General features: G+C 39.6%; 1 protein-coding gene across 9 annotated transcripts in view; it reads left to right on the top strand.

Moving 5' to 3' along the window:
- Nucleotides 1-13187, top strand: part of ADGRL1 (adhesion G protein-coupled receptor L1) — a 144413-nt gene that overhangs the window by 115715 nt on the left and 15511 nt on the right. For all 9 annotated transcript variants that reach the window (XM_087924646.1, XM_087924647.1, XM_087924645.1 and 6 more), the window contains 12 exons: nucleotides 52-363; nucleotides 925-1028; nucleotides 1172-1357; nucleotides 2215-2253; nucleotides 3898-4081; nucleotides 5934-6056; nucleotides 6223-6428; nucleotides 6721-6891; nucleotides 7245-7454; nucleotides 9303-9523; nucleotides 9875-9941; nucleotides 10252-10343. In XM_087924646.1, the coding sequence (XP_087780772.1) occupies nucleotides 52-363; nucleotides 925-1028; nucleotides 1172-1357; nucleotides 2215-2253; nucleotides 3898-4081; nucleotides 5934-6056; nucleotides 6223-6428; nucleotides 6721-6891; nucleotides 7245-7454; nucleotides 9303-9523; nucleotides 9875-9941; nucleotides 10252-10343 (1915 nt within the window). The remainder of the gene's footprint in view (nucleotides 1-51; nucleotides 364-924; nucleotides 1029-1171; nucleotides 1358-2214; nucleotides 2254-3897; nucleotides 4082-5933; nucleotides 6057-6222; nucleotides 6429-6720; nucleotides 6892-7244; nucleotides 7455-9302; nucleotides 9524-9874; nucleotides 9942-10251; nucleotides 10344-13187) is intronic.

The following is a 13187-nucleotide window of genomic DNA, read 5'->3' on the forward strand; positions in this document are numbered from 1 at the left end:
ATTTTGTTTTTGGGAAGAATTGCTTGTCCTCAACTGTCTCTCTGCCTACAGGCCCAGTCACCTCAACACCACTCAGCACGACAACCACTATTCGTCCCACCACTGTCACCAGCACAATATCACCTGCTGTTACAACCACTCGACAGCCACCCCTTACAACCCACCCTATAGGTGCCATAAATCAGAAGGGTACAGAACTGCACACAGTCACTGCCATAATGCCCAGTACCCGCCGCCCACCGGCAAACAACCAGCACATCTTTCCAGAACTCTTCTGTGAAGCAAAGGAGGTGAGGCGTGTCCAGTGGCCAGCCACACAACAAGGCATGCTGGTGGAAAGGCCTTGCCCAAAGGGCACGAGAGGTAAAAACAAGCAGCTTCACCAGGGGTAACCTTAGGCAAATTGCTCTAGTCTTTATTCATTGAGGTGAATGCCTTTGGATGCTTACCAGATCCAAATGAAAGAATCTGGGGTCCAGGCAGTGTGTAGTTCTTCCATTAGCCAAGGCTAAAAGTCATAGTGCTATCCTTGAAGTGGCAAAACCCTGTATTGGAATGAAATCTGCTGACCTTATTCCTGTTTCTCAACTTGCCTTTCTATGGCAATTACCTGATTTCAGTCTTCATGTACCTTCAGGCTGTCTTTGGACACCTTTGAGCTCTTGGTGTAGCTCTTCATTGTGAGCTTGGGATGAGGTGAAAATAGCAATATGAAGATGTAGCTGGATAAAGATGCTGCTGGAGCATATTTGTATTGTAATTAAGGGCAATGTACCTGGCGAAGCCAGCTCCAGACAAACTTAATGATGCTTCTTCATAGACCTTTAACAGTGGGTTGCTTTTGTTGTGGGCATAGATAGGAATGAGAGGCTGAAGCCACAAATGACATTGCTTAACAAGTCTTTCTTGCTGTCCCACCCACAGGTATTGCTTCTTTCCAATGCCTTGCTACTCTTGGTATTTGGAACCCACGAGGGCCTGATCTCAGCAACTGCACAAGTCCTTGGGTCAACCAGGTGGCCCAAAAGGTATCATTTTCTTCCCAGAAGTTCTTCCCACCCTCTAGTTGTTAATCAGACAGTTCATCTTCACAATGGGTATCAGGCTTCTTCACGCCTGCATAACTCTTTTGCTGGATTGAGGTAATCGTATGTTTCTTTCCTCTTGACAGATCAAGAGTGGAGAGAACGCAGCCAATATTGCTACCGAGCTTGCCCGACATACGCGTGGTGCCATCTACGCTGGAGATGTTAGTTCCTCTGTCAAATTAATGGAGCAGCTCTTAGATATCTTGGATGCTCAGCTGCAGGCCCTGCGTCCAATAGAGAGGGAGTCAGCTGGCAAAAACTACAACAAGGTGCATGGTGATATGTTAACTGGGAGGCTGTTCTCAGCAGGTTGTGTGTCCTGATCTTATATCTCACTTTCCTGGGCTGTTGAAACAGAATAGCAATTTGACATAAACCTTTTAGCAACCTAAAGATCCAATGGTTGGAAAAATGTGGTATTAAACTTCTGAAAGTTTTTTTTTTTTTCTTTTTGCCTTACAATAAACAACAACAAATTTAGTTTTCCATGCCTCCTGATTATTACCCTTGATATGGGAATAGTTATGAAGAAATATCTTTAGATGGCTAATTTTGCGATAAAGTCTACCAGATGCTGTTGATATATAGAGACTCTGATCATGTTCATTGGTTTTCCTATAGGATTCTATATTAGCTCTGATGATAACAATGCAGAATGTTTAAATAATGGTCGATCATGTGAATGCATTCAAAGAAGAGATAATGTGTTATTGAGTTAATATAACCCAATCCTATGTAAATGTCTAGGATTACAACCTGACAATTCTGGTGATAATTTTGAATTCGGACCTGAAAGCATAAATCAAAAACTGATCAAATGCACAGTGTGAGGAAATAAAAAAAAGGGGGAAAAAGGGATACAATTGTCAAATTCAGCTTGTCTCTTTGAATAACAAGCAACCAGTAAATTAAAATTTACATGGATCCACTTTGTCATTTAGGATATTTCTTTTTTATTATCTCCTGCCTATATAGTGACTTTATGTTCGGAACAAACAATATTAAGGAAACTCATAGATAAACTGTATAGGGGTAGAGTGAGGCCTTTGGGGAATTCTAATTACTTTCTCCTTGTTTTGATATATGGACCATCATTGACTCTGGGCTTGTATGCTGTACTCTACAGATGCATAAGAGAGAAAGAACCTGCAAAGATTATATCAAGGTGAGGACAGCAATGGTTTAAATTCAGGTAGGAATAGCTGTGGGCAAGAAATAACCTGTCAAACATCTGTGGGTCTCAGGGAGATGCTGACATTTCTCTGAGACCTGTATGCTTCTATCACAAAGAAATCATTTCATTTCGAAGCACCCTAAATTTAGAGCAGCATTAAAAAGTTGCTTGTTTATGTTTATTAAAATATTTTTATCCCACACATGATATAGGCATATTATATTCTATAACTTTCTAGTAGTATATATGAAATTGTTCAGCAACCTGTGGAAATTATGAGGAAACAAACAAGAGAATTTTTGGGGAAGGACAAGCTTTGCTACCAAAAATATTTTTTTCCTTTGATCTTATCCAATATTATCTGAACTACAGGTGGAACACAGGAAAAGTCCTTTCTATAACAATGCTTCTCATTTTAATTGTTCTGGATATACAACCAATATGGATATCCCCAAAATATCCCACACAAGATAGTCAAATGTAAAAACCTTAATGCTGGAAACAATGCATAGAAAACTTCCACCAAGCCTATATCATTTTCTTTTTATGTAGGAAGCCATTTGTAGTTGCCCAGAACACAAATAACCATGCAAGTAATCTCTCAACTACTACTGCTAGTAGTATTGCCTAAAAACTACATTTTATTCTAAGCTAGTGTGGCTAATTTAATATAATATAAAATTAGGCGAGTTTTTAAAAATAAATAAATAAATAAAAGGTTGCAGGTCATTTATTTGGAACAAGGGTCATAAATGCAAGCTCTTGAATTGAATGACACAAAAGAGGCTCTAAGTCAACATTTTTCGGTTTGGCACCCATCTCATTGTGTTGAACTTCAATCCCTAGACTAAATAAAATAAATAGAAAAAATCCCACCAGAAAAGATGTTAGCTATGGTGGCTGAACTTCCAAGAAATCTGAAGGAATACATGCTGAGGGGGGAAAAGTCATTTAAAAATAAAGCAGAAAGAATTTTTTTAAAAACAGTGATAAATTATATGAATATTTAAACACGGGAGCTATGCTAATTCTCACTCTGCAAGTAAAGTACGGTAGTTGTATCTTGTAGTTGCTTGCAGAATGGGCTTGCCCATTTTATAATACTCAAAGTAACGATGAGCAATGCCTGTAGTTCCTGAGATGAAGAATTGCATTTTCTACTTGTGGATTGTTTGGAAAACACTCTGCCTTGAATACCAAATTAGCATTTCAGAAATTGAAAATCTCCTTCCATCCATACAAGAATTTTGATCCAATGAGAATAAGCAGAAGTTAGGTAAGAAAATGGGGCAGGGGGGGAGAATACACAGTCACTTCAGTACTTCCATAAATGGTAACATCTTTGAATTGGCCCATTCTAGTCAGGAGATGCACTTAACGAACAATAGCAAAATGACAATCTCAGATCCTCTGGGTTTTGAGGGTTAAAAAATACACAACATCCAGGGTGTCATGGATAAAGATTAATAACCCATATGTCTGTCAAATATAAGCAGTAGCATGAAGAATGGATCTGTAACCATCTTTTCTCAATGGCAAAGAAGAGAAAAGGAAAGTGCGAGAGCAGAAGAACCGTTGTGAGGGAACGGGGTATGAGAAGTGGATCCATTTCCTCAAAACTCAATGTCATTCTAGGCTGTGGTGGAGACGGTGGACAACCTCCTGCGTCCAGAGGCCCTGGAATCATGGAAGGACATGAATGCCACAGAGCAGGTGCACACCGCCACCATGCTGCTTGATATCCTAGAAGAGGGAGCTTTCCTTCTGGCTGACAACGTCAAAGAACCAGCCCGTTTTGTCACTGCTAAGAATAACGTTGGTAAGCATCAGCTTGTCTGTTTTATCTTGAAGAAGTCAAGAGGGAGGGAGGGAACTTCACAGAGTGTATGGGTGCAGCAGACTTGTGCCTCTCTGCAGCAATTCTAAGCCAGCCAACCATTCTTTCTTCAAACTGTGTACTGAACATTATTGTACACAGTGCCTGTGCCTTTGTAAACCTAAAGAGGTGGGAGCCTTTATCAAATGTAGGCTGTCAAAAATAGAGGAAGGTGCTATTTACTTTTTAAAGGCTCTTGATTTATACCTCCTGGCAGTGTCCTTATTTTTCCGTTGTACCCATAGAAAAGTGATCTGTATTTCCATCCCACGGCACATTGAAGAAGCAGGTTTCTTACATGGAAGCAGTGTTAAATTTCATTATGTACAAGGAAAGGATATCTGTAGGATTCCCCACTTCCTTACTTCAGGAGTCTGTTACAAATAGGTCTGTGGAGTAAAAAGAAGAGAAAGGATTTCGCTGATCAGGCACAAGACTGGGTCTGCTTGGCACAGTCTGTGGTAGGATGATAGCATGTTAGCATTATCTCACTAAATCAAGTGGGCTTTAAGATACCTTTTCATCATAAAACTCATTCACTCATCAGTTGCAGAATCACATCAAACATGGTTACATATGTCAATTGTTTTCTTTTTAACTAGGCAGAAAGTACAAATGCAGCTGCTAGTGTTAAAGCAAGTAGAAAGGGACAGGGTATTAAATCGGAGAACAGAAAGAAGAGAAGAGTTAGGAGAAGTAGAGTTTAGAAATTTCCCATCCAGTTCTCTTGGGCATATCCTGCCATATTGAAAATGTAGGTAGCTTCCAGTATCTCAGGCAGTGGCTATCTCTTCTTGAGGTCAAATCCATTCCTACACTTTTGCCAACCTTTTAGCAATGTAATCCAAGCCATTTCATTACATGGAAATGTCATATATAATGTGATGCTAGCTAGATCAAAATGATCAGAAAATCCAGTCAGTTTTGCAAACCATTTTCCTTGTGTGGAAAAAATTCTCACAATATTGCATTCTGCATAAGTATAAATTAGTATCTTGCCCAGGCAACCTGGAGAAACATACCTTTTGTGCCTGGTGCCAGACTGAACCTATAGCTCTTGAATAATAAATAGAGAAGCCTAGTCTCCTGCCAGGTTCCCCGGTGTGTTAGATTAAGTGACCTCAGACCAATAGAGTAAGCAATAAAACTGTAAAATGGCCCATCTGTTTAGATACAAAATGAAAACAATAATCCACAATGGACTGGAAATAGACCAGAATAAGCGGAAAGGGTACAGTTGCCTATACTGAATTCTTGCATTTAGCACACAGTTTAACTGTAGAAATATGTTTATAACAGAACTGATTATAAAGAAATATAGTATTAGGAGAAGCAAAGTAGAGATGATATTTAACAACTATCAAACATTAGAAGGTCATAGTATAAACTCAGCATGACAAAAGAGAGATTGAAATCAAGCCACCCCATTTCTATTTTGGTTGTCTAAGCATGAAGAAACATGAAGGTTACATTCAGTATCAATACAGAAACATGCAAATTTTCAGATGAAAGAAGGGTGATTACTACAGTTTCTAAGGGCTTTGGAGAGTCTCAGTCATCCAGGTCATAGTTGTCCCAAAGGTGCTTTTTCACGGGGCAACTGGACTTTCTTGTTTTTCTTTGAAGACATTTCACTTCTCATCTTGGATTGAAGCTTCTTGAATGAGAAGCAAAATGACTTCAAAGAAAAACAAGAAAGCCCAGTTGCCTCTTGAAAAAGCACCTCTGGTACAGCTTCTTATGTTGTTTGACCTGTGTTCTGTGTTAACCTATTCCATTCTTCTCTCCTTTGTAGTGTTGGAGGTCTCTGTGTTAAATACAGAAGGGCAAGTGCCAGATATTGTGTTCCCACATGAATATACTACCAGAAACTCAATCCAGCTATCAGCCAACACAATCAAGCAGAACAGTCGTAATGGTGAGCAAGAGAAGGAACTCCAGATTTGGGGAGGACCTTGATAAATATCTTCCCAGAACATTTTGGCAACCATCATCATGCAATTATCTCTTTTCCTCCCTTGCTAACAATAATTCATTCTGTCTATTACACCCCAGGCTGTATCTCATTTCCCTTTGTTCCTTAGGAGTGGTCAAAGTTGTTTTCATCCTCTACAATAATTTGGGGTTTTTCCTCTCTACTGAGAACGCCACAATCAAGCTTGGAAGTGAAGTTGGTCCACTTAGCCCCTCACTTGTTGTCAATTCCCAAGTTATCGCTGCCTCCATCAATAAGGAATCTAGTCGTGTCTTCCTTATGGACCCTGTCATCTTTACTCTCTCCCACCTGGAGGTGAGATAAGAATTATTCCTGGGATCACTCTGTTTCCTTTTCTTTGCATATGTCACTTAGTCCCATACCTTGGTACTTTTGCCTTGTAATCAGCTTGATACTAAACTACAACAGTGGCAAACTTACACTTTGTAAACGCTTCACTGCTAAAGTTTTGACTGTGTATAAATTCACTTTTTACCAGGTCATACATTTTTCCAGTATAACGAATTATCTGTATTCAGGGAGTGCCCTTTTCTCCCCCATCTATATTCTATTGAGGACACCCAGACCCATTCCTCTTTCCACATAGGACAAGAATCACTTCAATGCCAATTGCTCTTTCTGGAACTATTCGGAGCGTTCCATGATGGGATACTGGTCCACCCAGGGCTGCCGACTGATGGAGACCAACAAGACCCACACCACCTGTGCTTGCAGTCACCTCACCAATTTCGCTGTCCTCATGGCACACCGCGAAATTGTAAGAATATCACTTACCTGAATCAGGGTGGGGAGAAAATATGACAAGTTGTTAGGGGGAGAGAAATGGTTTTCTATCATCAGGGACATCCTTTAAACTCTTAATGCCTGCTGAAGGGCAGCTGTTTCTCTTCAAAATGTTAAGAAGATGGGCAGTCTATGATGTCAATAAAAATGGAGTGGCTTTGCAGTATTTGGACAATGACCAAGGCACACCACAGCTATCCCAATAATGAAGACCCTTGTACTAATTACTAAATTCAGTATAAAATATAGAATGCGGGTAAGGGGATAGGGGAAACACACACGCACACACTAACACAAACACCAGGCTTCTTCCTTTTTTCTTTTCAGTATCAGGGCCGCATCAACGAACTTTTGCTGTCTGTCATCACATGGGTGGGCATTGTGATTTCTCTGGTCTGCTTGGCCATTTGCATATCCACCTTTTGTTTCCTCCGTGGGTTGCAAACTGACCGTAACACCATCCACAAGAACCTCTGCATCAATCTCTTCATGACTGAGCTCCTTTTTCTTATTGGAATTGACAAGACGCAGTATGAGGTAGGTGACAGTTTTCCCTTTCTATTATATACAATAGTCCCACCGGGGACTGCTCCTCTACACAGTGGGATCTGCAAGGCACATTAGTGGGTGGGCATGAGGATCTCACCAGGTTCCGTTTGGCTTGCCAAATTCAGGGTGACATTGATAAGCCTTTTGGATTCAGAAAATAGTGTGTATATGTGTAGCCTACCTACGTCTCTTGGGCCACTGTTCCACTGAAGAGTTCACTGATCCCTGTGTATTATGAAGGAAATATTAGACTGCAAAAAGATTTCCAGATGACATGTTTTCAAATATCTTTTTGTATAGTTCACAAAAGTGAGAAATTATTACAGGATAAATTACAGAAAGAATAATACAATATAAGTTTAGAGACAGGTGTTAAAATATATCTATATAACACCTGTAAAGAATATCCGAAACCACTTTATATCTTTCTTCTTCAACATTTTTTTTCTTTTCTTGGTCTTTTTTGCTTTTTTCTTTACTTTTTCTCCCACCCACCCCCGTACTTTATACTAGTTTGTATTAAATTTTATCGCCTTGTTTAAAAATGTTAATAAAAATTATTATAAAAATAAGACGTGAGAGGTTACTCTAGCTTGGAAGCAGAATTCTGTTTTCTCTGTGAAGCATCTTCCCTTTAGAGATATAAATGTCTCCTTATGGAGGAAGGTTACCTGTTCCCCGTTCTCAGTGCAGTCTTAAAGATGATGGCATTGGTTAAAGATGATGGCAGGGGGTGATGATGATGGCCGTAGCAGGAATAGTACTGCACCATTCATTTATGAGGGTTACCTGTGAGGGTGGGGAGGTCTGCCTGCCTGCCTGTCTAGGCCAGGGATCTTCAAACTTGGCAAGTTTAAGATTTATGGACTTCAACTCCCAGAATTCCTGAACTAACATGACTGGAGAAGGAATTCTGGGAGTTAAAGTCCACAAATCTTAAAGCTGTCCAGTTTGAAGACCCCCTGGTCTAGGCTATGTGTCCATAAGATAAACAAAACAAAAAGATAAAATTGAGCAGCTTGCTCTCATTAGTTGGCAAAGAGAGGGAATAGGGTAGAAGAGATTAATAGTTCTTTCATTCAAGAGCATTTGTAATAATATCATCCCAGCTTATCAAAACTGGGAGAAGAATCTCTGTGTTACGAGTGACAGAAGAAATATTTAAAACTGGGGGAAGCAAGCACTGAATACAATTCAGCACTGCTATGCAAGCAACCAAGAGCTGCAGACAATCCTGTTGCCCCCAAAGAAGACCCAGGGCACCTGATACTGATGGAAGTAGGGAGACTGAGTGAAAGAATATTAATGTACAAAAGAAATGGAAATAGTGTGTGGCCTTGCATATGTGGTTACCCAAGAGATTCCATCACTGCTCACCATTACCTAGACTGGCTACACTGATGGAATCTGTGGTTTGGAATTTGGACTGCCTTTAAAGAGCAGCAGTTTAGGCCCCAGAATGATACTAGAATGACTCTTGACGAATGTATCTTTTCTTTTATCTACACTGAGAGCTTATGCACCAAAGTCAAATTCCTTGAGTGTCCAATCACACTTGGCCAATAAAGAATTCTAGTCTAGTCTAGTCTAGTCCTATTCTATTCTATTCTGTTCTGTTCTATACTATTCTATACTATTCTATTCTATTCTATTTGTAGAGATGAAGACAGCCTTCTCTTTTTCTAATATTAACATATAAATAGCTTGTTTTCTTATGGTAGAGATATGTAGAGATTTTAGATAAATCATTATATTACCTCCCCCTCCCCCCACCCCCCCAAAAAAACCAACACAGAAATCCATGCTAACTGGTGGTTCTTTTCCCCTCAATCCCAGATTGCCTGCCCCATCTTTGCTGGGCTGCTGCACTATTTTTTCCTGGCAGCATTCTCCTGGATGTGCCTGGAGGCCATTCACCTTTACCTCATGCTGGTTGAAGTCTTTGAAAGCGAGTATTCCCGTAGGAAATACTACTACCTGGGTGGCTATTGTTTTCCTGCCCTGGTAGTGGGAATTGCTGCCGCTATTGACTACCGCAGCTATGGCACTGAAAAGGCGTAAGTAGAGGGGTCAAAGATGAACAAGAATGATGTTCTGTTTTTAATCAATGATCCAATGTGTTTAATTTAAGGAAGAGGGTAAATGCTTTTTTTTTTTTTTTTGAGAAACAGTAGAAATACTAGATTTTAATGAAAGACGAAGTAAGAATTTAGAGGTCAGACAAAGGATACCTAAAAGAAAGCTATGCTAGAAGCCCAAAGCAGTTGGATGAACAAGAAATTAATCTAGGTTTCAAAGCAAGTTTTGGTGGAATTGTAAGTCGAACTATTGTATGTAGTGGTGAAGGTATGGGATATCCACTGTCTTTTGGGTCTCTATTTAAACATGTCTTGCTCTACTTTTGGCAGTTGTTGGCTTCGAGTTGATAACTACTTCATCTGGAGTTTCATTGGACCTGTTTCTTTTGTTATTGGGGTGAGTCATTGAAGGATTGTTTGGAGTAGTTGAGGTGGGATTTTTTCCTCAACCTGGGAAGAGTAACTAAAGTCCAACACTTCCCAATCCATTAGATGTCCCTTTTCTTTCCAAAGCTCAGAAGATGTGCTATAATGCACATCTCACTCCAAACCATGCAACCCTGCAGTGCAGTGGGAATTCATTACAAACCTCAGAATGCGACAGAGAGAAGTTACTAACTGGGGGAACTGTAAGGCAAAGGATTCCATCACACACATCCATCCATTCATTCATTCATTCATTCATCCATCTGTACATTATCTTCCAGATCAATCTTGTATTCCTCATGATCACTCTGCACAAGATGATCCGCAATACATCTGTCCTCAAGCCTGATTCCAGCCGACTGGACAATATCAAGTAAGTTTTTCTTTGGATTCCTTTTGATGATCTTCTGATATAGGTTGAAGTGCCTTTTTATCTTAAACAGTTTAATTCTAATGTTGTCTGAACACAACAGTGTCTTTTGGATCCTTTTAAACCGATACACCGGAACAAAACATGTCCAGCCCAGACAAAATAGCCATCTCTGTGTTCAAATGTAGGACCTTTCTCAAGACAATAGGACAGAAAGCCCTCATCAGTGAGGTCCAGCAATATCTCATCCACAGAAAAGAGTCTGAAGGGTTGAAATGGTCCATTCAGCACGCTAAGCTTTGGGGGTAGCTCAGAAACAGGATGATGCCTCGAAGCCAAGGCCTTGGGATAGCTGATGTTTTTGCAAAACAGCACACTGCAAAGACACCTTGAAGCCATTCCCTCATTTTCAGAAAGCACAAAACTTGGCATATCTCTGTAAAAAGGAATTCCCATTCTCTCAGATGAATACAGTTGTTTAATTCAACAGCAAACGAGGTGAAAAGCAGATTCATTAAGAAAATTTGGAAAAAAAAAATCAGCAAATAGTTTATGACAAAAATGACAAAACTGTCAAAACACATATGTTACTCACAGTTCACACCTTCTTATACTTGTTTTCATAATAGAATAATCCAGCAATGGTGTTTTGGTGGGCAGAAACATACCTTGCTTGTTGCTAAGTTAAGACAAATAGTTTCACTTTAACATCTACCAAACTGAGAAATGCAGAATTCATTCACCTTCTTTAACCTAGCTCAAGTGGCTCAGAACCACGCTTAAGGGTAGCTGGAGCAAGAGTAAATGGATGCATCTACGAGAAACTGATAATCTCTAGGAGTTCCAAGAACTAAGTTTGGCAAGTTGAGGATCCATGGCCGAATGCAATCCCTGCATGTCCTTTTTTAGCAGCTCCCAGAATGCCTTCTAACCATCATGATGAATATCAGTGTGTTGGTTCCCTTCATTTTCAATTAGGCAATGCATGAAAACTGAATAGAAGACATTCAACAACCCTAGTTTATATAGCATGGTCCTGATCTACACATGATTTAAGAATCCTGTAAATCTGGAATTCAGTAATGGGGGACTTTAGCTCTGCAGGGATTAACTAAACTAGTAAGTTAGCTAGGAAGGGATGATGGGATCTGAAGTTAGTAATAGGTGGAGGTTTTCTACCTTGATTATAGCCGGAATTGATATAGTAGTTTCTGTTTTCGAATACTGTTATCAGCAGAGTACAACTATTATTTTCAGAAAACAGTTCAGTTCTTTCATGCTGATTTTTTTTTCTTCTGTTTTTTCCAATTAGTTTAACGGCAAAGAATGTATTCACTATTGATATGATTTTTCATCCCACTTCTTTTATTCTTGCTGTCTATTTTGGATTCTAATTTAGCTCAGTCTGTCAACATGTTGTTTTGGTTTTTTAAATATTTCATACAAATGGACAGTTCCTGATATTTATCTTTATTCAGAAAAGCAAAATAATCAATTTTAATGGTTATTTATTTATTCAACCTTTCAAATATATTTCTCATGTAAGCATCCCAAAACAGTATACAAATAACAAAAGAAAAATATAATAATACATTAATAAATAATATTCAAACATCCATCAATAGATAAAGGATATAAAAAGAAAAAAAAGAAAAATGCATAGCATTCAGAGAGGGAATACGTAATACATCTGTAGAAGAAGGAAGGATTTTTGCGCCCTAGGTTTTCTCAGAAATAAGTCTTGTAATAATTTCATAGGTATTTATTGGTTCATTCCAGAGGGACATATGGTGGGGGTGGTATGGACTCATTTCTCCATACAGTCTATTCGGATCTTCGGTATCCATAAGCTGAGAATATTAAACAGAATAAAGCACGATGGTTCCCAAAAGGCAACATCATACCTGCTTTGATGGTGGAGTCCAAATCAGAATGTATCTATTGTGGCTTCCTTTGCAAACAATCATATCAACTGTTTAGAGTGAGGCATAAAGTCTTCCAGCTTCTCATCCCACGCTCCCAGCGATCCTGGTGGAGGAGATAGAAAAACAGATGCAATGGAAAATAGGTAATTGTTGCTGTCTCTGCTGCCATGGAATAATGTTCTTAATCAACCTGAACCTTTGGTGTCCTGACTGATCCCAAGATTTATTCCAGATGTTCTCAAAAAGCTGCCATGCCTTTTGTTTCATCCTTTTCAGCTCCCCATCAAATCAGGTGGAGGGCAGTCTTGTGTGTTGTTCACACTGTTTTTGTGGTTCCGCTGATCAACCAGTACAGGAAAAAACCCATGTGAATTCAATTCAGGAAATCAAATCCATTAGACACTAGGGCAGTGGTTCCCAACCTTTTTTTCGCCCCACACCCCTAAAGAAATTTCACTTGAACCTCGCACCCCCTGGAATAAAATTTCACTCGAAGCTCCCACCCCCTGGAATAAAAATGCCAACATATAGCCAATATCCTATTATTTACCTGGACTTTTCTCGCACCCCCTGGAATATTGTCTCGCACGCCCAGGGGGTGCAAGCACCCCAGGTTGGGACCCCCTGCACTAGGGGAAAACCATTTTGACTAGTCCATAACCCGTGCAAAAGTTTATACTGATGGCCAGCCTAAGGTAACCAGATAATGATCTGTCTACAACAGTGAAATTACATAGTGCTTCTCTACCCTCCAGTCACTTATTATCATCTGAGCGGAATAGTGACATATGGGGCCAAATATTAATTGATACTCTCCATGGTTGCATGGCAAGACTGGATGAAATCCTGAGCTATCCTTAAATGAAGCTAGAGTAACCCAGTGCCATATCCCAAATGGCTGAGCCAGTCTGGGAAAAAAGAC

The sequence above is a fragment of the Pseudonaja textilis genome, chromosome 2, assembly GCF_049901715.1.
Source record: "Pseudonaja textilis isolate UNSWEBS1 chromosome 2, rPseTex1.2, whole genome shotgun sequence".
Lineage (NCBI taxonomy): Eukaryota > Metazoa > Chordata > Lepidosauria > Squamata > Elapidae > Pseudonaja > Pseudonaja textilis.